Source organism: Saimiri boliviensis, chromosome 2 (genome assembly GCF_048565385.1).
Source record: "Saimiri boliviensis isolate mSaiBol1 chromosome 2, mSaiBol1.pri, whole genome shotgun sequence".
NCBI classification, from domain to species: Eukaryota; Metazoa; Chordata; class Mammalia; order Primates; family Cebidae; genus Saimiri; species Saimiri boliviensis.
In genome coordinates this window covers 238,755,092-238,780,685 of record NC_133450.1, presented here as the reverse complement: position 1 = coordinate 238,780,685, position 25,594 = coordinate 238,755,092, and the positions used below count along the sequence as shown (strand labels likewise).

Below are 25,594 nucleotides of genomic sequence, written 5' to 3'. Positions count from 1 at the left end.
TCAATCTCCTTACCTTGTAATCCACCTATCTCGGCCTCCCAAAGTGCTGGGATTATAGGCGTGAGCTACCGCGCCTGGCCCCTCGTGCCGTATCTTATAATCAGAAACTTACAATTATAATTGGCAGTGCTTAAGACCAGGCATGGTGGCTCACATTTGTAATCCAGCACTTTGGGAGGCCGAGGCAGGTGGATCATCTGAGGTCAGGAGTTTTGAGACCAGCCTGGCAAACATGGTGAAACCCCGTCTCTACTAAAAATACGAAAAATTAGCCAGGCATTGTGGTGGGTGCCTGTAATCCCAGCTACTCAGTAGGCTGAGGCAGGAGAATTGCTTGAATCTGGGAGACAAAGAAGTACTTAAAATAATAGTTACGTGCTATTGTATTTTAGAATCAATGAATTACAACATCAGTTGACAACAGTAAAGTGCAGAACCACGGGAAGCATATGCTATCTCTCCATTCAAAGAGAATCTGTTTAATGCAATGCAGTGAGCTGGACTGTATCTGGAACAGAAAAAAGATATTAATGAAAAACCTAGGAAAATCCAAATAAAATCGGCAGTTTAATTAATAATTCACAATGATACTAGTTTCTTGGTTGTGAAAAATATACTAAGGCAACATAAGATGCTTTGTCGGGAAACTGGGTAAGCTCTTTATTATTTCTGTATTCCAAAATAAAAATGGTAAAATAATAATTTTTTTTTTTTGAGACGAACTCTCACTGTCACCCAGGCTAGAGTGCAGTGGCATGATCTTGGCTCACTGCAATCTCCGCACCTCCCAAGTTCAAGCGATTCTCCTGCCTCAGCCTCCTGAGTAGCTGAGACTAAGAGTAGCTGAGACTAAGAGTAGCTGAGACTAAGGCATGTGCCACCAAGCCTGGCTAATTTTTGTATTTTTAGTAGAGACGGGGTTTCACCATATTGGTCAGGCTGGTCTTGAACTCCTGACCTTGTGATCCTCCTGCCTCGGCCTCCTAAAGTGCTGGAATTACGGGTGTAGGCAGGGAAGGGCTGATTGGAAGCTGTTCACTTTATACTTATTCTCCTCATTCTCAGAACCATGTGAATTTATTTACGGTCCAAAATATCAAGTACAAGAAGTTACTAAAAAGTATTTTATGAGGGAGATTAATCAGATAAGGAGAGAGTACTCTATTAAACAGAGTTTGTGGTTTTTGGTGGTGGTGGTGGTGTTTTTTTGTTTTGTTTTGTTTTTTCTGACACGGAGTTTCACTTTTGTTACCCAAGCTGGAGTGCAATGGCGAGATCTCAGCTCACCGCAACCTCCACCTCCTGGGTTCAGGCAATTCTCCTGCCTCAGCCTCCCGAGTAGCTGGGATTACAGGCACACGCCACCATGTCCAGCTAATTTTTTGTATTTTTAGTAGAGACGGGGTTTCACCATGTTGACCAGGATGGTCTCGATTTCTTGACCTCGTGATCCACCTGCCTTGGCCTCCCATAGTGCTGGGATTACAGGCTTGGGCCACCGCGCCCGGCCTGGTGGTGGTTGTTTTTGAGATGGAGTCTCGCTCTGTTGCCCAGGCTGGAGTGCAGTGGCATAATCTTGGCTCAATGCAACCTCCACCTCCCGGATTCTCGCAATTCTCCTGTCTCAGCCTCCCAAGCAGCTGGGATTACAGGTGTGAGCCACCACACCAAGCTAATTTTTGTATTTTTAGTAGAGACAGGATTTCGCCATATTGGCCAGGCTGATCTCAAACTCCTGACCTCAAGTGATCCACCGACCTCAAGTCATCTGCCCACCTCAGCCTCCCAAAGTGCTGGGATTACAGAGCCACCACACCCGGCCTAGAGCTTGTGTTTAAAACCTATAAACTGGCCGGGCGCGGTGGCTCAAGCCTGTAATCCCAGCACTTTGGGAGGCCGAGGCGGGTGGATCACGAGGTCGAGAGATCGAGACCATCCTGGTCAACATGGTGAAACCCCGTCTCTACTAAAAATACAAAACATTAGCTGGGCATGGTGGCGCGTGCCTGTAATCCCAGCTACTCAGGAGGCTGAGGCAGGAGAATTGCCTGAGCCCAGGAGGCGGAGGTTGCGGTGAGCCGAGATCGCGCCATTGCACTCCAGCCTGGGTAACAAGAGCGAAACTCCGTCTCAAAAAAAAAAAAAAAAAAAAAAAAAAAAAAAAAAAAAAAATAAAACCTATAAACTGTAACAGCAATCCATGGCTTAGCTAGGGATACTGTCCACAACTCCTAAAATTCTCTACCCAATGTTATGCAAATGAATTTATGTACATTTTTCTCCACAGAGGATAAACAAGGAAATAGATTATTATGCAACCATATAATGGAACAGCATGCATGCACTAAAAAAAGATATCCATGTTTAGATGTGTTTATGACAATAAAAGATTCCACTACAATATATGAACTAGGAAAAAGTAATGATATAATAGTACTTGGAATATTTACCTTGCTGATATGGAAGAGTATCTCTCTATAGACATATCTGTGTATCTAAATATGCTCTGAACAATCTAAAAAGCTAACTATAGTAGTCATTTGAGCTGTTCACCAAATATTTCTGGCTCCTTGCCTAACAGGCACATTGTCTGTTGGGTGGAACCATTCGATTACTTCTGGCCAGTGAGCTATGAGTGGAAAAAGGCATCTAAATGTTCATTCCAGACTTTCCACAGCTCTTTTCCCTCTGCACAGGGACCAGCAATACTGAGAAGATGCTGATCATCAGCCCATGTCCCCAGGCAGTCACAACAAGCACAGCCCCCTGCACCTCTGCAAAAAAACAAGAATTACGTCTGTATTTTCAGCTGCTGGATTTAGGGGGCTTATTTTTTATTACCACTTGAATTAGTCCGTTTCACACTGCTAATAACAACATACTCAAGACTGGGCAACTTACAAAAGAAAGAAGTCTAATGGATTCCCAGTTCCACGGGGCTGAGGAGGCCTCCCCGGCGGAAGGTTAAAGGAATGTCTCTCATGGAAGCAGACGAGAAGAGAATGTGTGCAGGGAAACTCCCCTTTACAAATCCATCGGATCACATGAGACTTATTCACTATCATGAGAACACACAGGAAAGACCTGTCCCCATGATTCAATTACCCCCCACCAGGCCCCTCCCACTACATGGGAACTGTGGAAGCTACCAATTCAAGATGAGATTTGGGTGAGGACACAGCCAAACCATAACACCACACAACTAAGTCTAACTAACATAGTTAGCTATTCTTTGCTATTAGGATCATTAATGATTTTTTTTTCCTCTCTGTGCTCTTTTTTAAAAGTAATGAGCATCTATATCACAGAAACTTTATTTGCAAGTTGGGGAGAGGCACAGGCTTAGCATGAACCTTAGCACTGAACAGACACTGACTACACCAGGGCTATTATCACCACATCTCAACTTAGAGCAGCTTGAAACCATCAGCTTCCAGCCAGCTACTGGATAGAAAACAGCAGTTTAACCATCCGTTAAGATCTTCCATTTCCCTTTGTTCCAATTCTGTGCTCACTGAGCAACCTAAGAGCAGTAAAAAAACCATGATGCAGAACAATGAGAATCATGTGCTGTAATTCGAGGAGATATAAACGTACACGAGCACACACAGGTAACTACACAGAACATCTCTGGTAAAACACACAAGAGGTTAGTAATGTTGATAGATTATGGGGAGGGAAAACAGAAAAGTGCCATAGTCCATGTTGTTTACTGTTTTGCATCTTTTGAATTTTGAACTATGTGCATACATTACTTATTTAAAAAATAAATAGGTCAGGCGTGGTGGCTCACTCCTGTAATCCCAGCACTTTAGGAGGCTCAGGCAGATGGATCATGAGGTCAGGAGTTCAAAAACAGACTGGCCAAGATGGTGAAACCCCATCTCTAATAAAAATACAAAAATTGGCCAGGCGCGGTGGCTCAAGCCTGTAATCCCAGCACTTTGGGAGGCCGAGGCGGGTGGATCACGAGGTCGAGAGATCGAGACCATCCCAGTCAACATGGTGAAACCCCGTCTCTACTAAAAATACAAAAAAAATTAGCTGGGCATGGTGGCACGTGCCTGTAATCCCAGCTCCTCAGGAGGCTGAGGCAGGAGAATTGCCTGAACCCAGGAGGCGGAGGTTGTGGTGAGCCGAGATGGCGCCATTGCACTCCAGCCTGGGTAACAAGAGCAAAACTCCGTCTCAAAAAAAAAAAAAAAAAAATTAGCCAGGTGTAGTGGCGGGTGCCTGTAATCCCAGCTACTTGGGAGGCTGAGGCAGGAGAATCGCTTGAACCTGGGGGGGGAGAAGAGGCAATAAGCCAAAATCACACCACTGCACTCCAGCTTGGCAACAGAGTGAGATGCTGTCTCGATCAATCAATCAATCAATCAATAAAACAAAATAAAATAAAATGAAAAACTTAAAAAAAAAAAAGAAAGCATCTCTAGGTGAAGAGGTATAGTGCTATCTAGTGAACCACATTTGAAAAACACAGGAAGCCTTGCAAAGGGCCAGGCATAGGCCAATGACAAATGTGTCATGAAACCAGAACCCTGACTGCAACATAGGCGCAGGCTTAAGGGGGAGGAAGACCACCGCTCCAGTCAAACAAGTTCTAAATGCTGTCCGCTGACATTCGAGAAACTGCAGAAACATTATTTCCAAAATTATTATGCTTGTAACTGTCATGGCTTTTATTATTGAATCTTTTTTTTTTTTTTTTTTTTGAGATGGAGTTTCGCTCTTGTTACCCAGGCTGGAGTGCAATGGCGCGATCTCGGCTCACCGCAACCTCCGTCTCCTGGGTTCAGGCAATTCTCCTGCCTCAGCCTCCTGAGTAGCTGGGATTACAGGCACGTGCCACCATGCCCAGCTAATTTTTTGTATTTTTAGTAGAGACGGGGTTTCACCATGTTGACCAGGATGGTCTTGATCTCTCGACCTCGTGATCCACCCGCCTCGGCCTCCCAAAGTGCTGGGATTACAGGCCTGAGCCACCGCGCCCGGCTATTATTGAATCTTGATACCATGTGAAAGCTTGAGCATGTTAGATTCCACTTCTTTTTTTTTTTTTTTTTTTTGAGACGGGGTTTCGCTCTTGTTACCCAGGCTGGAGTGCAATGGAGCGATCTCGGCTCACTGCAACCTCCGCCTCCTGGGTTCAGGCAATTCTCCTGCCTCAGCCTCCTAAGTAGCTGGGACTATAGGCATGCACCACGCCCAGCTAATTTTCTGTATTTTTAGTAGAGACGGGGTTTCACCATGCTGACCAGGATGGTCTCGATCTCTTGACCTCGTGATCCACCTGCCTCGGCCTCCCAAATTGCTGGGATTACAGGCTTGAGCCACCGCGCCCAGCCTAGATTCCACTTCTTAAAAGATTAGCAGTATGACTTATTTTGTCCCTCTGCTAAGAACAGACTGAATTATTTCAGAAGACAAAGTGAAAAGGCACTGCACAAGATTTTAATAAAGTGAGGAAAGCATCCCAAAGGTACTGATGATAAACCACACTGAGTGATATCACATGTGGTAACCTGTGAACTCCCTACTACCTCGCTTTGTGTAAGCATGTGACACACAGATTAGAAACCCTGGAATAATTAAACCAGTAGATCCACCTTGAAACAGTCCAAGAGTACCGAAGTATTTGTTATCCACCCTTGTTGGAAATAAAAGACTTAAAGTGGTTGACTTTATAGGCACACACTCAGTTTAGCTGAAGACAAGGAGTTCCTGGAAATGGAACTTTAACAGAATCTGCAAAGTCTCCATGGAGATCCATTCCTGGCATGCTACACTGGCAATGGCTCAGCTCTTCCAGTCACTCCACATTCACCGAAGTCAGGACCTGTCACTGGCCATAATTCTAATCACACAACTGTTAGTCAAACTTCCAAGCTACAGCGATGTTATTAAGACTTTCATAAAAACCAAACTACTTCCAACAGTCGTTAGTTGCATACTTATCTTTTTTTTTTTTTTTTTTTTTTTTGAGATGGAGTTTCGCTCTCGTTACCCAGGCTGGAGTGCAATGGCGCGATCTCGGCTCACCGCAACCTCCGCCTCCTGGGCTCAGGCAATTCTCCTGCCTCAGCCTCCTAAGTAGCTGGGATTACAGGCACGCACCACCATGCCCAGCTAACTTTTTGTATTTTTAGTAGAGACGGGGTTTCACCTTGTTGACCAGGATGGTCTCGATCTCTCGACCTCGTGATCCACCCGCCTCGGCCTCCCAAAGTGCTGGGATTACAGGCTTGAGCCACCGCGCCCGGCCAGTTGCATACTTATCTTTACCTGATTTCCTTAAACATTTCCTTGAGGCCGGGCGCGGTGGCTCAAGCCTGTAATCCCAGCACTTTGGGAGGCCGAGGCGGGTGGATCACGAGGTCGAGAGATCGAGACCATCCTGGTCAACATGGTGAAACCCCGTCTCTACTAAAAGTGCAAAAAATTAGCTGGGCGTGGTGGCGCGTGCCTGTAATCCCAGCTACTCAGGAGGCTGAGGCAGGAGAATTGCCTGAGCCCAGGAGGCGGAGGTTGCGGTGAGCCGAGATCGCGCCATTGCACTCCAGCCTGGGTAACAAGGGCGAAACTCCGTCTCCAAAAAAAAAAAAAAAAAAAAAAAAAAAACATTTCCTTGAAAAGGCCTCATGAAGCTTGCATTTTATTTATTGGTATTATTTTGAGATGAAGTTTCGCTCTTGTTGCCCAGGCTGGAGAGCAATGGTGCGAACTAGGCTAACCACAGCCTCTGCCTTCTGGGTTCAAGCGATTCTCCTGCCTCAGCCTCCCAAGTAGCTGGGATTACAGGCATGCACCATGACACCCGGCTAGTTTTCTATTTTTAGTATAGATGGGGGTTTTTCCATGTTGGTCAGGCTGGTCTTGAACTCCTGACCTCAGGTAATCTGCCTGCCTCGGCCTCCCAAAGTGCTGAGATTACAAACATGAGCCATTGTACCTGGTCTTTTTTTTTTTTTTTTTTTTTTTTTTTAACAAAGACATAGTCTTGCTCCATCACCCAGGCTGGAGTGCAGTGGCGCGATCTTGTCGCACTGCAACCTCCGCCTCCCAGGTTCAAGCAATTCTCCTGCCTCAGCCTCCCATGTAGCTGGGACTACAGGCACGTGCCACCATGCCCAGCTACTTTTTTTTGTATTTTTAATAGAGATGAGGTTTCCCCATGTGGGCCAGGCTGGTCTTGAACTCGTGACCTCAGGTGATCCACCGGGCCCAGCCAAAGCTTGCATTTTGAACATCCAGTTTAGTACTCACCTTTCCACTGCTTTTAACAAATCCACCCTGTCACATGCATATGTTTCTCAACATTCACTGTCAAAAATGCCCTACCAGGACACAGCACAGTGACAATAACACATTCAGTTTAGGGATAACGGTTAAGAGGGAACCAGCTAAGAACTCGAAAAACAGCACTAAGAGCACAAAGAAAAAAAAAATAACACTAACGTAATGGAATGCAGCAGGCACTATAAGAACCACTCATATCCCCTCCCCACTTTCAGCACAATTTCCAATTGCACCACTATTTCTTTCAGGGCTTTCTCTGGCCAAGAGTCCAATTTGCCTACTGTCACAGGACTTGAAAATGATCATTCCCCACTCCCCAAAGCCGCAAGCAGGGGTAAGTGACTGGCATATAAATATCCCAAGCCCTCCACCCTCCGTGAGGATAACTCTGCAGCCTGTGTCATATACTGGCTCCCAGCTTTCCCCTGCGGGCTCTAACTCCATTCCCACAGTAGGGACCTGCCTGATAATGAGCCATTTGTGGCCTGCCTTTCCTTTCCATCTCACTTCCCCACTCCCCTGTGAGTGCTTCCTGGGATCATTCCCAAAGGAAGTACTTGCACTGGATCCTTGACTCAGCATCTGTTCTGGGGAAAACAAAGGAAGACACTGACTGCAGATGTATATATGCCTACTTAGTTTTAGTAAAGTATTTTGAGGGCTGGGGTGGTAAGGCATGCCTCAGCTCAACCTGTAATCTCAGCACTTTGGGAGGCTGAGGCAGGAGAATTGTTTGAACCCAGGAGATGGAGGCTGCAGTGGGCTGGAAGATTGAGCCACTGCACTAGAACCTGCGCAACAAGAGCAAAATTTTGCCTCAAAAAAAAAATAAAATTTCAAAGACAAATAGTTACAACAAAGCAGCACTGCATGGCATTATGTTCAATGGGATGTGTAATAGGTACACAAAAAAATCAGCTTTTACTAAAAAATAGCTTTTATAGCATTAAACAACAAAACTTAGTATTTCTATTCATAAGTCTCTATATTAAAATAACAGTTGTTAGCCGGGCGCGGTGGCTCAAGCCTGTAATCCCAGCACTTTGGGAGGCCGAGGCGGGTGGATCACGAGGTCAAGAGATCAAGACCATCCTGGTCAACATGGTGAAACCCCGTCTCTACTAAAAATACAAAAAAATTAGCTGGGCATGGTGGCGCGTGCCTGTAATCCCAGCTACTCAGGAGGCTGAGGCAGGAGAATTGCCTGAACCCAGGAGGCGGAGGTTGCGATGAGCCGAGGTCGCGCCATTGCACTCCAGCCTGGGTAACAAGAACGGAACTCCGTCTCAAAAAAAAAAAATAAATAAATAAAAATAAAAATAAAAAAAAATAAAATAAAATAACAGTTGTTGCCCAGGCACAATGGCTCAGGCCTGTAATGCCAGCACTTTGGGAGGCCAAGGTGGGCAGATCACCTGAGGTCAGGAGTTCAAGACCCAGGAGGCAGAGGTTACAGTTGAGCCAAGATCTTACCACTGCACTCCAGCCTGGGCAACAGAGTAAGAATACATCTCAAAAAAAAAAAAAAAAAAAAAAGATTATTTGTCTGAAATCATTCTAAACTAAGAGTTTCAGCCAGGTGCAGTGCTCATGCTTATAATCACATCACTTTGGGAAGTCTGGGGAGAAGAACAGCTTGAGTCCAGCACTATGAAATCAGCCTGAGCAACATAGTGAGACCTCATCTCTATTAAAAAAAATTTTTTTTAGGCCGGGCGCGGTGGCTCAAGCCTGTAATCCCAGCACTTTGGGAGGCCGAGGCGGGTGGATCACGAGGTCAAGAGATCGAGACCATCCTGGTCAACATGGCGAAACCCCGTCTCTACTAAAAATACAAAAAATTAGCTGGGCGTGGTGGCGCGTGCCTGTAATCCCAGCTACTCAGGAGGCTGAGGCAGGAGAATTGCCTGAACCCGGGAGGCGGAGGTTGCGGTGAGCCGAGATCGCGCCATTGCACTCCAGCCTGGGTAACAAGAGCGAAACTCCGTCTCAAAAAAAAAACAAAAAAAAAAAAACAAAAAAAAATTTTTTTTTCCAAGACAGAGTTTCACTCTTATTGCCCAGGCTGGAATGCAACCGCATGATCTTAGCTCACCACAACCTCTGCCTCCCAGGTTGAAGCGATTCTTCTGCTTCAGCCTCCTGAGTAGCTGGGATTACAGCTGTTCACCACCACACCTGGCTAATTTTGTATTTTTAGTAGATACGGGATTTCTTTATGTTGGTCAGGCAGGTCTTGAATTCCCAACCTCAGGTGAGCCACCTGCCTTGGCTTCCCAAAGTGTTGGGATTACAGGCGTGAGCCACTGCGCCTGACCTACTAAATTTTTTTTTAATTAGCTGGGCATGATGGCACACACCTGCAGTCTCAGCTACTCAGGAGGCTGACGTGGGAGGATCACGAGCCCAGGAAATGGAGGCTGCTATGATTGCATCACTGCACTCCAGCCTGAGCCAGAGAGCAAAACTGTGTCTCAAAAAAAATTTTTTTTTTAATTTAAATAGGCCGGGCGCCATGGCTGAAGTCTGTAATCCCAGCACTTTGGGAGGCTGAGGTGGGTGGATCACAAGGTCAAGAGATCGAGACCATCCTGGTCAACATGGTGAAACCCCGTCTCGATTAAAAATACAAAACATTAGCTGGGCAAGGTGGCGCGTGCCTGTAATCCCAGCTACTCAGGAGGCTGAGGCAAGAGAATTGCCTGAACCCAGGAGGCGGAGGTCGCGGTGAGCCGATATCGTGCCATTGCACTCCAGCCTGGGTAACAAGAGTGAAACTCCGTCTCAAAAAAAAAAAAAATTTTTTTCAATAAGAGTTCCCAATCCAGAGCTTTAATTAAAAAAAAGCAGGGTGGGGGGTGTTCTGAGTTTATTGGGAATCTACTGGTCAGCTTTCAGAATAGCCCACAAATCTTTATCTTAGAAATTCCCAAAACTTTCACATGAAGAAAAAATTCTGTTAGCACTGTGGCAGGAAATGGTTGTCTTCCAAATCCAAAAATTTAAGCTCTAAAAATCTTTTCAATGCTACCTGAAGAGGCCCCCAGGGATAAAGGACGGTTTGAGGTATTTCTTCCTTTTCCTGCCTTCTTCAGTAAGACAGAGCTCACTAAATAATTTTTGTTTTTCCATTTTGGAGAAAAGCTGTTATTTACTTCAGGTTACATGTGATGTCTTAATGCTTTTTACTGGCAGAATACAAAATCCAAGATGGGACAGGTCTGGGGAAGTTGGAAAAGAATCTTTGCCTCATGCTGGGGTAGAGTCCATTCCCACTCCCAGAAATCACCCACCCCACAACTGCCACCACAGGGTCACTGGTGCTGTCAAGAAGAAAGGAGTCTCATGTGTTTCTGTGATCCAGAACAGTTCCTCCTGGGTCTGGAGGGGAAAATATAAAAATCTTTAAAACCGCCGGGCGCGGTGGCTCAAGCCTGTAATCCCAGCACTTTGGGAGGCCGAGGCGGGTGGATCAGGAGGTCAAGAGATCAAGACCATCCTGGTCAACATGGTGAAACCCCGTCTCTACTAAAAATACAAAAAAATTAGCTGGGCATGGTGGCGCGTGCCTGTAATCCCAGCTACTCAGGAGGCTGAGGCAGGAGAATTGCCTGAGCCCAGGAGGCGGAGGTTGCGGTGAGCCGAGATCGCGCCATTGCACTCCAGCCTGGGTAACAAGAGCGAAACTCCGTCTCAAAAAAAAAAAAAAAAAAAATCTTTAAAACCTAGTTCAAACCTCCTTTCCAAGAATCCCATTCATTCAGAAGCACCCATCTTGTTTGACTCTCTGTTTACAGATAAGGTGCTCCACGCAAAACAGCTGGCAGCACAGTCTGACCCGGTCTGTGTGCTAGTTAGTGTTACTTCCAACGTCAGTAGTCCAGTCTGAAATCTCTGCCGTGTCTCTTGCAGCATCTCTTGCAAGGATGAGACTATCAAACACATTCAAATGTATCTGGATTGAATTAGTATTGTATGCCCTTTCAGTTACAGTAGTTTAAAATTAGAATACATTAATAGTGGAGTTAAAATCCCAGCCTCAGTTGTGCTTGCTACCTAAACTCAAAGCTTTTTTGACAGTTCATTGTCAGAAAGAAAAGAGATAAACGTTAAGATGCTTCACTTTCAGTATTAGGTGCTTCCAACAAGCTATCTAATGACAGTATTACAATAATAAATTCCAAGAGCAAACTGAGAACAACTCTCCAAAATCTAAGACCGACATTTGAATTGTTACACATTCATGTCAAAGCAGTTCTTCCCCAGCGCCCATAAAAGAATGAAAAATTAGAATGTTTTTCAGTTCAAGACACACAATTAAATCTAGTTCCCGAAATATTTAGTAATTTTTATCTTCAGTGCCTTCAATTTATGAAGCAATACCCAGCTTAAAGGTGCTCTGTAATTACTTCTTACCAAGAATAAACAAAACATCTTATTTTAAATTATATCCTCTGGGATAGCTGGAGATTCAAATTAGAGATATAGAATTAATTGAAATGTAAACCTTTTCCTTTAGATATGTTTTAGTAGAGATAGGGTTTTCAGTGAATCATTAACATAAACTTATATAATGCATAATTAGTTACATACCAAAATGACACTTGCCCTGTTGCTTCTTTTAAAGGTTAAAACACACATGAAAAGACACATCACAAGACAAATCATTTTCACCAGACACTGGAAAAGTTATTTATCTTTTTTTGAGACGGAGTCTCACTCTCACCCAGGCTGGAATGCAGTGGCGCAATCTCTGCTCACTGCAACCTCCAGTTCAAGCAATTCTCCTGCCTCAGCCTCCCAAGGAGCTGAGCTTACAGTCACCTGTCACATCTAGCTAATTTTGTATTTTTAGTAGAGATGGGTTTTACCATGTTGGCCAGGCTGATACTGAACTCCTGACCTCAAGTGATCTGCCTGCCATGGTCTCCCCAAAGTGCTGGGATCACGGGTGTGAGCCACTCCGCTCAGTCTAAATTATTCATTTTGTATGGGAATTATCGAGTGACATTTCCAACACACAATTCTTTGAAATTGATGCTGTTTAAATGAAGAAGAGAACAAACTATATAATGACTAATTCTTTCATTACCTGTCTTGATTGAGATGATGACTTAAGAGTGTATTCTTTGTCAGTCTTTAGGGAAAAGGAGCATAATTTATAACATCCCTTGCCCCTGCTTTTTAAAATAACAGTTGGCCCAATTCAAGCAGTTGCTTAATAAATACTTGTAGAATAAATACATTAATTAGTTCCATAGCACCAGTCATATAAATACAAATAATAAATGAGCAAAATACAAAGAATGATTCAGCTGAGATGGCCCTAAAATCAAGAGAAGGCTTTGCAGAATTCAGAATTTGTAATGATTGTATTGCATTATGGATTGGATATAGAAAGATCAATGTCATAAATTGCACAGCAGTGCCAAGATAGTAATTTTACTTTCAAATGAGAACCTGAAGGAACAACAAATATCACAGACATCAGGAACAAGATGTTTTTATTTTGTAAAAAGTACACTGCCAACAAAATTTTAATGGTATAAAACTGAACTACCTGAGAAATGAAGTCGATATGTGATCTTATGCAACTAGAATTAATTTATCCAGCCTAGCTTCTTCAGCTTTTCAGACTCAAGACAATGAATGAGACTAAATTTTTGAACCAACTGGTGAATAAAGCATTTGCTAAGAATTGCTCCTCTAGAATATAAATAAATGCTGAGATTTAAAAAGCTGTATAAAAGACCAAGAGATTAAAGTAAGAATTGTTTTAAATTGGAAAGACATGTAGACAGACAGACAGACAGACAGACACACACACACACACACACACACACACGCTCATTCAGATTTGTTTTCTGCTTACTGCCCATATCTGAGGCATCTAAAAGTCAAAATGAATAAGAATGCTTTTTAAATTCAAAAAGAAATATAAAAGCACTTCCCTGTTCCCCAAGTTAGCATTTCATGATACCTCCCTCTTGCCAAACTCAGTAAATATGATATAAACCTGTCTATTAATCAAATAAATGTCTGGAAAGAACTAAATGACCTCAGAAAAAAATCAAGAGTAGATGTTAAAGTTGTAACAACTCATTGTGAGTACCCTTTCCACAAGAGCCTACAAAAGTGAGATTCAATTTAAAAAGGAAAATTGAATATTACCAAAACTATCTACCATCCAAACTTGGCATTCATATTAATCCAATAAAATATCGTAAAAACTACTTTTAGTATTAACTATCATAGAAATCAACAAAACTTTTCATATAAAGACAAATTTCAACTTAAGTCATAAACATACCAACACTACTCTACAGTTAAGGAAAACTGAATCTGCTACCTAAGATTAAGACAAGCAAACAGGAAAGGACGGAACCAAGAATGACAACTAACAGATTAAATTCTACAGTTTCAAGTCATATAAAAGAACTGCAAAGTAGTCAATGATCTGAATACCTTTGTTGGAGCAGTATCCATGAAAAGCTATAGAAAAAAAAGAGAGAAAAGGGCGTAAAACTTTCGTATAAACTAGAGAGTCCAGATGAGACGTACACATTCCACTTCAATATCCTTGAGTTTACAAGGTTACAATCAATTTTGGAAAATGTTTTCAAAAGTAATCCCTGCCTAATATGGAAGTCAATTCTTCTTATAAAACTAGAAATCAAATGACTCACTTTGAAAGCTAAAAATGAAATAGTGGAAAGAAACAATATTTGAAGATTGGTTAGTTCCTGCAAACCAGTCTGTTTGTCTCTAATACAATATCTTCCACATTTGTCCTCAACAACCCCACACCTACTTACCTCATCCATAAGGCACCTGATCTAGATGAGGCGTGGCTTTGAGATGTTCAGATGGTCTGTCCATGTTTTCATGTTAACTTACAGATCCTTATAACAATTTTAATGTGAAGGATTTGCTTAGGTTATAAAAATATTCAGTAGCTAAGATGGGAAGGAAAACAAAACACTGGCGACTAAAATTCATTTCTCCCAGAGTAATAAAAAATAGATTTAAAAATCTAATTTATTCTTTATATCCTATTCCCAACCTTTCCAAGTAACTTGTTTCTCTCTGCTACACATTAAGCATAGAAACGTCCTTTGAAAGGCAATTTGTCTTACAAACAAAAAATTTTTAAAAAGGCCCTGTCTTCCAATAATATGCACCATCAGTTTCAAATATTTTGGCTAATCATCTGTGAAACACTATTTTAAAACACACATGAGACCATTTTTTAAATGAACCACTCTGAAAATTTATATTCTATCAGTAAATAATTTCATATATGGTTTCATTTTCTACCTCAGGCTCTCCCATGGTAAGGGGGTCTCCCATCTTTTAAGAAGACCTCCCCAACAACAAGATTAGCTGCAATTTAATATTAGGCAATATAAGTCTTCAGTGTAATAAAAATACATAACAACAGCTTCAAGAATGAAGTAACAGCTTTGGTTTATTCCTCCTTTTATAGGGAATCTTTCTAAAGAGAAACCGTAACATTTCTCCCAAGGCAGAAAAGACGATCACCACGGCGCCAAACCTCCTCCACTGCTCTGACAAATACTGAGCCAGCCTCATCTGGAGCATTTCTGCCCTGAGCCTGCTCTCAGAAGCAGAGAGAGGAACACACTGCATTGCCGCTGTGCTGATTCACTGAACCTTTTGTGCAAGTACACGGGAATGTTTGCTTGAAACCCTTCCAGGCGTGATGACTGTGCCTCAGCCTGCCCTTTGTACTCGTGGCTGCTGTCATGCGTGTGACACAAGAGAACACTGATGTAGCCCTGGCCATCAACGGGCATCAAGCCAGGCACTTCGTATGCATCCCCTTCACTTCACTCTCGTAACAAATCTGTTACAGATGAGAGCATCCAGGCTCCAAAAGGTTATTAATAATCCATCTGTGCTCAACCCCAGGATGGGACAGAGACTAGGTTTCCTTGGTGTCCTCATAACTAACAGGTAGCTTAGCTGGCCTCATAGAATTGGCTCTTCAAAAACTCTTTGATTAAAGTTTTTCTTCTCCAATGATTTCAGTCACAATATGATTACTCATATGCTGGTTCCTCAGACCCTCCCAGTGTTATTTTCTCAATTAACACAGAAAACATAAACTCCATGAGCACAGGGACTGTCTCTAGCGGTACTCTATTTTTAGCACTTGAAGCCGAAGAAAGCTTGGAAGAGTAGGTATTCATTTGCACAAATTCATTATGCATTTGTTGAATGAATAAAATGTCTGGAAAACTGGGACTGTTAATGACAGTCAATTTGGAAAACAGCATGACCTGAATTATGTACTTGGTTTGCTCATTTTTCCCAAATTCAGTAGGTAATTATTCATCTCCTAGCCTAAGTAGCACAGGACTAACTAGGAGATGTCCAATAGATCATTTACGCACAACTGTGAAGCAGCTTTATCTGCTGGCAACAGTAAAAGTCAGGTAGTCACGGCTTTGCCAAAAGGAAACTACATCAATGAGGCCCAATTTTATCTCTGGTCCTTGGCTGCTTCAGGAGGGAAAGTGGAGGGTTTTGATCTGAAATTCTTTCCCCTATAAGCAAAGCATTTGACCTATCAATTTAGTGATTCCCACAGACCATCTCAGAGCTTTCGAGAAATGTCATTTGTGTGCACCAATGCCCTTCTTCCATCCTAAAAATCCAGTGTGGTTTCAGTTCAGCTCTTCCTAACCCTGATAGAAACGGGGAACATTCCTTCTCACTCAAAAGAAGAGAGCAATTACAACTTGCACTGACTGGCAACTCCCTGGCATCAGTACCGTTTCTGCAACACAATTAGTCCACTTTGCCTTCACGTCTGCGCCCAACTACTCTGCATGTCCATTTAAGGAGTGACATCTGAAACTGTCAAACTGTTGCCTGCATGTGGTGTTGGAGTGCCTAAGGAATTAGATATAAAGCAGGTAACATGAACATCAGAAGTGCAGATGTTGAAGAATTAAGCAAGCGTAGAATACAAATTCACATTACAGACAAATTTAAGAGTAAGTAGAGAACCAAGACATAAGCAAGAAGAAAAACGCACACTACATACTACGACGGGCTTCCGTTCTGAAACTACTGTAGCACAAAACTCTTGAAGAAAAGACAATTTTTCTCCTTGACTTAGTGCTCTACATAACAGCATTCCTTTTCTATCAAGAAAAATGTACTTCCATCACTGCAATGAATATGCATGACTATTTTACATAGTAAGCATGCAATAAATACTTCTTGAATTAATGAATAAATTTTCCCTGTGTAATGTCTGCTGTGAATTTTAAAGATCCTAAAAAGGAAAGAGGGAGGAGAAATGCTGTATTTGTTTAATTTACTTGATGAGTATCCAATACATCACCATTACCAGTGCTTTAAAATCACAATTCTGACCTCAATTAGTGTTTCTCCAATAAAATTATTTACTGTTATAATTCAGTCTTTAAAAGTCAGATCACAGCAGACATTGGAAAACTTATTTATAAAAAGGTAAATAAATTTAATACAAACCACCAAGAACCTTTTAGCCAGTAGCTATTACCAATATTCTTCACTAATCAGAATTTCTCTTTTCTTTCTTTTTTTTTTTTTTTTTGAGACAGGGTTTTATTGTGTCTCTGTTGCCCAGGTTAGAGTGCAGTGGAATAATGAACAAAGGTCACTACGGCCTTAACCTCCCAGGCTCAAGTGATTCTCCCACCTCAACCTCTGGAATAGGGGTTTTGCCATGTTGGCCAGACTGGTCTTGAACTCCTGGGCTCAAGCAATCTGCCTGCCTTGGCCTCCCAAAGTGCTGGGATTATAGGCCACTGCTCCCAGCCTAATCAGAAATTTTAAAAATAAAAACAGTAAAATAAATAGAAGCTCTGCACCAACTATTACATCTGATAAATTATCGAACATAGATATATGCAGTAATGTTAAAGTCTTTAAATTTTTTTTTCCTGAGTAAAGGAGGAAGTAAACTGCCATGAATGGAAGTCCCTATTTAAGGGATAGGAAAATAGAGATAAAGATTCAGACCTCTGACATTAACAAGGTTCAAAGAAAAATCCAGTATTTTTTCCTTGAAAACCCTCCTTAACCTCCCCACTTCCTCAAGTTTCCTAGACTGATAACAGCTCATTCTGATCTCTACTCAGCATCTTTTTAGCATTAACGCTTACAGTTTACACTGCCTAGTTTTTTTGTTTGTTTGTTTGAGATGGAGTCTCTCTCTGTCACCCAGGGTGGAATGCAGTGGTTCGATCTCTGCTCACCACAACCTCCACCTCCCAGGTTCAAGGGATTCTCCTGCCTCAGCTTCCCGAGTAGCTGGGACTACAGGTGGATGCCACGACGCCCAGCTAATTTTTGCATTTTTAGTAGAGATGGGGTTTCACCATATTAGCCAGGCTGGTCTGGAACTCCTGACCTCAGGGGATCTGCCTGCCTTGGCCTCCCACAGTGCTAAGATTACAGATGTGAGCGACTGCGCCCAGCCTACATTGTCTTTATGACCTTTTATTTTCATGGTGCACTGAAACTGCACTAGGCGTACAGTTCAAGTAAAAAAATCCATGTGCACATGGCAAGAACTGAATGGACAGCTCAGTGAGAGGTGGATGGGGTTGGGGTGCGAATTAAACCCCTTAGTCTGCTCCTAGTAAGAGTAAATGCCCAGTATAGTGGTATGGGTGGCTAGAGACTAAATGATAGTGATATATAACAAAAGACGATAGGAACAAAAATAGGCATTAAACATCCTATGTTAAATACACACACATGAAGTATCCTGGGATCTACAGGAATTCAATTTACAGATTAAATAGGTTGCAATAAAAATGTCAAAGGACTAAAGTTTTAAAATGATGTATTTAGGCCGGGCGCAGTGGCTCAAGCCTGTAATCCCAGCACTTTGGGAGGCCGAGGCGGGTGGATCACGAGGTCGAGAGATCGAGACCATCCTGGTCAACAAGGTGAAACCCCGTCTCTACTAAAAAATACAAAAAATTAGCTGGGCATGGTGGTGTGTGCCTGTAATCCCAGCTACTCAGGAGGCTGAGGCAGGAGAATTGCTTGAACCCAGGAGGCGGAGGTTGCGGTGAGCCGAGATCGCGCCATTGCACTCCAGCCTGGGTAACAAGAGCGAAACTCCGTCTCAAAAAAAATAAATAAATAAAATAAATAAAATAAAATAAAATGATGTATTTAAAGGCAGGCTGGACAGAAGTGACAACATGCATTAATTTTTACAAGCCTACTCCACTGTGAAAGAATCCTGTCAATCCAATAATAAGTGTTGGCAGGCGCGGTGGCTCAAGCCTGTAATCCCAGCACTCTGGGAGGCCGAGGCGGGTGAATCACGAGGTCAAGAGATCGAGACCATCCTGGTCAACATGGTGAAACCCCGTCTCTACTAAAAATACAAAACATTAGCTGGGCATGGTGGCGCGTGCCTGTAATCCCAGCTACTTGGGAGGCTAAGGCAGGAGAATTGCCTGAACCCAGGAGGCGGAGGTTGCGGTGAGCCGAGATTGCGCCATTGCACTCCAGCCTGCGTAACAAGAGCAAAACTCCGTCTCAAAAAAAAAACCAGTAAGTGTTGGCGAGGATGTAGAATAATTGGTACATTGCTGGGAGGAATGCTAGTGGTGTAGCCTCACTCTGCAAAAAGAGTCTGACAGTTCCTCAAACATTAAACATGGGGTTACCACGTGACCCTGCCATTCTACTCCTAGGTATGATATCCAAAGGAACTGAAAACATGTCCATCCAACAACCTGCATATGAATGTTCACAGCAGCATTATTCATAATAGCCAAAAAGTCCACTGAGGAATGGATAAAGTCTGTATGTACTCTGGCCTGGCATCGTCACTTCTAGAAATGTACTCTAGAGATACAGTCACACTGTAGACAAACACATACACTGATGCTACTGTAGCCATTTGCAAAAAGGGACTGGAAAACTCCCAAATAACCATCTATTTATTACCACTAAATCATGATGCAGCCATACAATGCAACCATCAAAAAATTAATCGGCAGGTGCAGTGGCTCAGGCCTGTAATCTCAGCACTTTGGGAGGCTAAGGCAGATGAATCACGAGGTCAGGAGTTCGAGATCAGCCTGGCCAACATACTGAAACCCCGTCTCTCCTAATAATACAAAAATTAGCTGGGCATGGTGGCACGCGCCTGTAGTCCCAGCTACTCAGGAGGCTGAGGCAGTAGAATCGCTTGAACCCAGGAGGTGGAAGTTGTGGTGAGCTGAGATGGAGCCACTGCACTCCAGCCTGGGTGACAGAGAAAGACTGTCTCAAAAAACAAAACAAACAACAAAAAAAAAAAAAAAAAAGAGAGGGAGAGAGAGCGCGCGAGAGAGAGAAAAAGAGAGATCTCTAATCCTGCTGGTATGGCACAATTTCTAGAAACTTGAATGTGCACAGAAAATTGAAGGATGAAAATCATTACCAAAGGAGGGAGACTCTATAAAACTCATTTAACAATGTTTGGAAGTGCACATGCAGGGCTTTTTTTTTTTTTTTTTTTTTTTTGAAACAGAGTCTCCCTCTTTTGCCAGGCACCAGGCTGGAAGGCAGTGACGGGATCTCAACTCACTGTAACCTCCGCCTCCTGGCTTCAAGCAATTCTCCTGCCTCAGCCTCCCGAGTAGTTGGGGCTATAGGTGCACACCACCACGCCCAGCTAATTTTTGTATTTTAGTAGAGATGGGTTTTTGCTATGTTGGCCAGGATGATCTCCATCTCTTAACTTCACCCGCCTCGGCCTCCCAAAGTGCTGGGATTACAGATGTGAGCCACCACGCCCAGCCATGCACAGCTTTTTAAATTAAGAAAACAATAATGGAGGGAAAAACAGGTAGGGAAGGAAAGGAGTAGTTGCCATTTGCTGAGGACAGGCCTCAAACCTTCCCCCAAAGCCCAATAAAAAGTAATCTGAACACTGCATCTGAAGATACTTTAATTGGCCTTGTATATCACACTGCAACAGACTGATTAAGTATCATTTTTCCAGGAAGCCAAGACTATCACTGAGAGACACCTAGAGAAAGTCACAGGGAAAGGTGACTATAATCTTTACTTCCCTGGAGCTCCCTTACATAAAAGCTGGACCCTTCCATGATTAGAGCTGGAAATCTGATAGCATTTTTATTTCATATAATGTACCTCTCCTCAGTACTCTGCTTGGTTACATTTTTCTGAAGTTAATTAATTGGTGACTGCCTCACGAAGGCTAGCCACATCACATTTGGTCTCCATCAAGGAGAAACATTTATTTACTCCAATGACTTTGCTGTCACAAACCTTCTGACTAAACGTTCATCAACAGGGACTGTTTAAATAGGTTAAAAAACATTTAAATCTATATATACATTTAAATCTATATGTACTTTTTAATGGTTTTATTCATAAAACCGTATGTACACTGGCCTAAGTGGTAATTAAAATCAAGTAAGTCTTGAATGCACCAATTCAGAACAATCATTATAATAAAAAACACTACGAAAATGGAACCATGTGCACATGTTGTGTGCTACTCGCACGTGTATGGTAGAGAATATACTGCAAATGTAGTATGTATGTAGGAACTGGGAAGAGTAGCTGCCTCTAGAGAAGGACCCCTAGAATCTACAAGACCAACTTTTCTGTGTATACTCCTGTGCACCTTTAGAATTGGAGTTCTGTACCATATAAAATGAATTATTTGTCCTAAAATTAAATGCCATTCAACAGAGATCGTTTTAAGAGGTATGAATACAACAGGCAGAAGCAATGTGTAGGCACACCGGCTCCCAGCCCCACTCGTCCTCGGCGAGGCCCTCTCCTCGGCAGTGCACAACGTTGAAGGACCTGGTTCTCAGCCTCAGCAGGCTTCACCTCAGACCTGGTTCTCAGCCTCAGCAGGCTTCACCTCCTGCAGCGCCACTGCACACCCAGGCCCCACAGTTAACTGCCAGGGACTGGTACTCAGGGCAACCCCTTCCTCTGCCCGCCCTGGCTCCCAAGGGCCACCCACCAAAGCCGACAAACCTGCTGTGCTCTCAGCTTCGTTTCAAATGGACCTTAGTTTCCAGACCGTCCATGAACCTAAAACATTATTTCTCCTTAACATCTGCGTTTGTCCCAACGCTCAACTTAATGTTCTCTCCACTCCAGCTCACCTGGTTTATCAAAGGCTGAGGGCGGGAAACAGTTTTTAACAACGCCATGCCCCGAGGTTGACACATTCCCCATCACAGAAAGACTGCCAATTCCCTCAAAACCGTGGACAGCTCTGCTGTTTACACAGCGTTGCCACATACATCATCACATTTAATGCCTTCACACGCGTCACTGTCAATCCCAGCAAACCTAACAGCTGCCAAATTGGATTTATGAGTCTCCAAGAACGGTCGAATCAGCACTAACAGAACAGCTATCGAAGGGCTGCTAGGCTACCTGCTCTGGCTGGCAGGGGTTTCTCAAGTGACAACCCGGGCATTCGGCTGGCTCGAGTGCCATTAACGTGACACCTTCCTCTTCGAGGCCCCGGAGGGGAGCAGACCCCGGGAAGCGGAGACCTGCGGGGGTCGCGCTGGGGGCCAGGGCGCAGGACGACCGGGAGAGGGGCTCGGGCTTCCGCGCCGGGCAGGGAACGCGGCGCCCCGGGCAGGGAACGCGGCGCCCCGGGGGCCCGGAGGCTACGGAGCAGCGGGGACACGGCCAGCGCCAAAAAGGGGCAGCTCCCGTGCCAGGCGCGTCCGGCGCGCTCGGCGAATCCTCTGGGACCGACTGTGACTCGCGCGAGAGCCGAGCGGGCCGGCGACCCCCGGAGGCGGAATCCACAGGCTCTCCGAAGCCGCCCGCGGGGAGGACCGCAGGTTCGAGGCGCCGGGCTGACGCCCGCGGCCGGGAAGGGCGGCCCTCGGCTGGTCTGGCTGTGGGAGGGCGCACCGGCTGAAGTTACAGCTCGCGGCCCACGCAGCTGGAAACTTGGGGCGGGGGCGCTCCCCGGAGCCGCGCCGCTAAGGCGGGTGCGGCGGACGCGGCGTTCGGGAGGCGGGCGCGGAGGCCCGGGGCAGCCCGGGAGGGGGGCCGGGGCCCCGCGCCGCGTGCGGCCGTCCGGGGCCCTCCGCGCGCCCGCGGGCCGGCTCACCGGTGACGTCCAGGTACACGTCGTCCGCGGGCTCCGGGCGGCGCGGGTCCTGCGGCGCGGAGCTGCGGCTCTTCTTCACGCCCGGCGAGGTGGACGCGCCCCGCCGCGAGCAGGGGGGCGCGGCGGCCCAGGTCGACCGCCGCTCGCTCTTCCGCTTCATGGAGGCGGCCGCGGCCCGTCAGGGCGCCCGGACCATGGCCCCGCGCGCCCGCCGAGGCGCTCGCCAGCCCCGCTCGGGCGCTCGGGGCGGCGGGCGCGGAGCGGCGCTGCGGGGACGGCGGGCGCCGGCGGGAGGCGGCCGCGCAGGAGCCGGAGGAGGGGCCCGGCCCACGGCGCCCGCCCCGCTCCCGCCCGCCGCCCGCCGCCCGCCGCCCGCCGCAGCCCTCGCTACAGCGCCCCCCGCCGCGGCCGGCGCCCCCAGCCCGCCCCCAGCTGCCCTCAGCCCGCCGGCGCGGCCGAGGCGACGGGGCTGCCGCTGGCGGCCGGGGCTGCCCGGGGTAACCGTGCGCGCCCCCCGCTGACGCGGACGCGGACGCGGACGCCGCTGCGGAGGCGCCGGGGCGCGGCGGGACGCGGCTCGCGGGGACCCCGGGAGGGCTGCTCCGTGGCGCTTCATTCACAAAAAAGGGCCCGCAGCCCTCCGCGGGGCCCGCCGACCGCGGCCTCTGATTGGCCGGCGGGGCGTGACGTCACGGAGACGGGGCCTTTCTACAGGCAGGTACGCGGTGACGCCATAAAGAAAACTCTGAGCGGCTCCGCCAATCAGAGATCGCGGGTGCTCGCGACCTTCGCCGGCCCCCCAACTTTTGTTTCCTCTGTAGCCTCCGGGTGCCAGCACCCCAGGGCCCCGCTGGCTGTGGGGGGTCACCAGCCCTTGACACGTCCGCCCACCCCAGTAACTTAACGCCAGGGCTTTGGCGCGTGGATCTTAGAGCAGTTCTTGGATTTCCTTGGATTTCGCGCCAAGAGAAAGGGACTTTTGCCATGGCTGCCAGCTGGGAAGAGCATGGCCGGATTACGTGACCTGCAGCTGTATGGATTTAACCTAGAGTGGATGTCAGAACTGCAGGAGAACTGTTTAAACAACCACGCTCCATTTATCCACCTCTGCCCAGCCTTCAAAAAGACCAAGCAAGGGCATCTTGAGGACCCGATAAAACTTCCGTGGAAGCACAATATGCCCTAGTGGTTTGCACCTCAGACTTTCTCATCTCGGAATCCAGCACCTACATTAACTCAGTAATTTTATACCCTCATTGCTGTGTACATCCGAGGTGTCGACAGGTCCAATTATATTACGAAGTATTGAAGCAAGGGGCAAATTCGGTCCTTGAACTTTTTTATCTGGCACGCCGTAGGGTCATATCCTCTTCTTTTTCTACTGGATTAAAATAATGCTCTATCTTCCTGGAACTTTACCAAAAACTGTCATCTGAGAGGGCCTTTAAACAGTTGTCCGTGGTAGCTTCTAAAAGGGTGAGACGATTGGAGGCCAGGGTTTAGATTTCCTGGCCCCAAATTCTACATCTGCATGCAATCCCTATTTTTCACCAGCACTTTAACGTTTTATCCTGCAGTTCCTCAGTTAACTGCCAGCCTGGGGAAAAGAAAGATGAATTTGAGTAAGGCCCCTTGGAAGCCTCTCAGAAATGCAAATTTTCGTAGAGCACCTCAGGAAGGGGCTCTCTGACTTCTATTGTTGTGGGCTTTTACCTTAAGTACTGCTAAATAAGGAAGTAGGGGGGCTGTGCCTGAAGCTAGACATCAGCAACTCTTTAAGCACTTTTTCTTAAGGTTGGTTCTCATGTTCATTCTTCCTCTGCTTCCCCTAAGGAAATCAGTGAAGGCCTTAAATTTAATATGATCTACATGTTTGTAGGGGCAGCAAAGAAGCTAGAGACGTGGGCGGCTGTGCAGCACTGGGCAAATAAATCTCAGCAGAAACCGCAGGGTCACAGTCCTTTGTTTTGACCTGGAGGAGGAGGAGACCTTTCAGACTGGCCTAGAGGCTCAGTATTAGAAAACCACCCAGTTTCCCAGACTACCAGGGATTCTAAAGGAGTGGGTCTTGTTTTGAATAGATAATACAAGGGAGTGGTTTGTGCAGCTCCTCCCTAGAAGTACAGAAAAATAAATTCCTCCATGACATTCTGGTCTTTTCAGAGTAACTTGTTTAAATGTTGGGAACCTGGGAGACGGAGGTTGCAGTGAGGCCAGATTGTGCCACCGCACTTTAGCCTAGGTGACAGAGCTAGACTCCATCTCAAAAAAAAAAAAAATTAAAATTGATTGCGTTTCCATTGTCGGCCTCTTGCTGCAGGAGCCATATATTGAAGACCATGTCTGGGAGCTTCTACTTTGTGATCGTTGGCCACCATGATAATCCCGTTTTTGAAATGGAGTTTTTGCCAGCTGGGAAGGCAGAATCCAAAGACGACCATCGTCATCTGAACCAGTTCATAGCTCATGCTGCTCTTGACCTAGTAGATGAGAACATGTGGCTGTCGAACAACATGTACTTGAAAACGGTGGACAAGCTCAACAAGTGGTTTGTGTCAGCATTTGTCACTGCAGGGCATATGAGATTTATGATGCTTCATGACATAAGACAAGAAGATGGAATAAAGAGCTTCTTTACTGATGTTTATGATTTATATATAAAGTTTTCAATGAATCCATTTTATGAACCCAATTCTCCTATTCGATCAAGTGCATTTGACAGAAAAGTGCAGTTTCTTGGGAAGAAACACCTTTTAAGCTGAATGCAGGAAATTCTGAAACAAACGATGTCACCACAATGGTGTATACTCAGGATGTGTACATTGTAAGTTACTTGATTAAATAGCCTGGAAAACTTTTGTGTAGTCTCAGCTTATCTAAGCCTAATGAAATTCCTTTTATATTTTTTAATTAAAGTGTCATAAATACAGATAATTATACCATGTAAACATTTTCGTATTTTGCAAGTGTAATATGCTTTGTATAGTATGAACAGACAAGGTATAGGACTACACTTTGTAATTATGCAAAAGTATCTTCCCTTCTTGAGCATAGGAAGTCTGCGTCCTGAGTGTACATATTACAGTTTTAAACCCTATTTATATTTTGATTTTTGTCACTTTTAGATAGAGGCAGAAAACC

At 45.2% G+C, this 25,594-nt stretch overlaps 2 protein-coding genes across 11 annotated transcripts in view; one reads left to right on the top strand and one right to left on the bottom strand.

Annotated features, from left to right (window-relative positions):
• The window catches only part of CDC14B (cell division cycle 14B), a 130,776-nt gene extending 107,702 nt beyond the window's left edge, over positions 1-23,074 (bottom strand). For 3 of the 10 annotated variants that reach the window (XM_074395584.1, XM_074395586.1, XM_074395585.1), the window contains exons 1-2: positions 22,454-22,712; positions 13,765-13,791 (exon numbers count right to left, since the gene is read on the bottom strand). In XM_074395584.1, coding sequence (XP_074251685.1) covers positions 13,765-13,791; positions 22,454-22,613 — 187 coding nt within the window. In that variant the 5' untranslated portion in view covers positions 22,614-22,712. Of the gene's footprint in view, positions 1-13,764; positions 21,196-21,229; positions 21,925-22,453 lie in introns of those variants that run through there. The other 7 variants (XR_012516702.1, XM_039475025.2, XM_039475028.2 and 4 more) reach the window with 5 other exon arrangements.
• Positions 22,890-25,378, top strand: LOC101031201 (trafficking protein particle complex subunit 2-like). Its single transcript, XM_003938175.4, has 2 exons — positions 22,890-24,247; positions 24,774-25,378. The coding sequence occupies exon 2, from the start codon at positions 24,793-24,795 to the stop codon at positions 25,213-25,215; it is 423 nt and encodes a 140-aa protein (XP_003938224.1). The 5' UTR covers positions 22,890-24,247; positions 24,774-24,792; the 3' UTR covers positions 25,216-25,378.
• Positions 25,379-25,594: the final 216 nt, after the last annotated feature.

Excerpts from the sequence above, each read along its gene's own strand:
- LOC101031201 (XM_003938175.4), top strand. The coding sequence starts at position 24,793 with ATGTCTGGGAGCTTCTACTTTGTGATCGTTGGCCACCATGATAATCCC.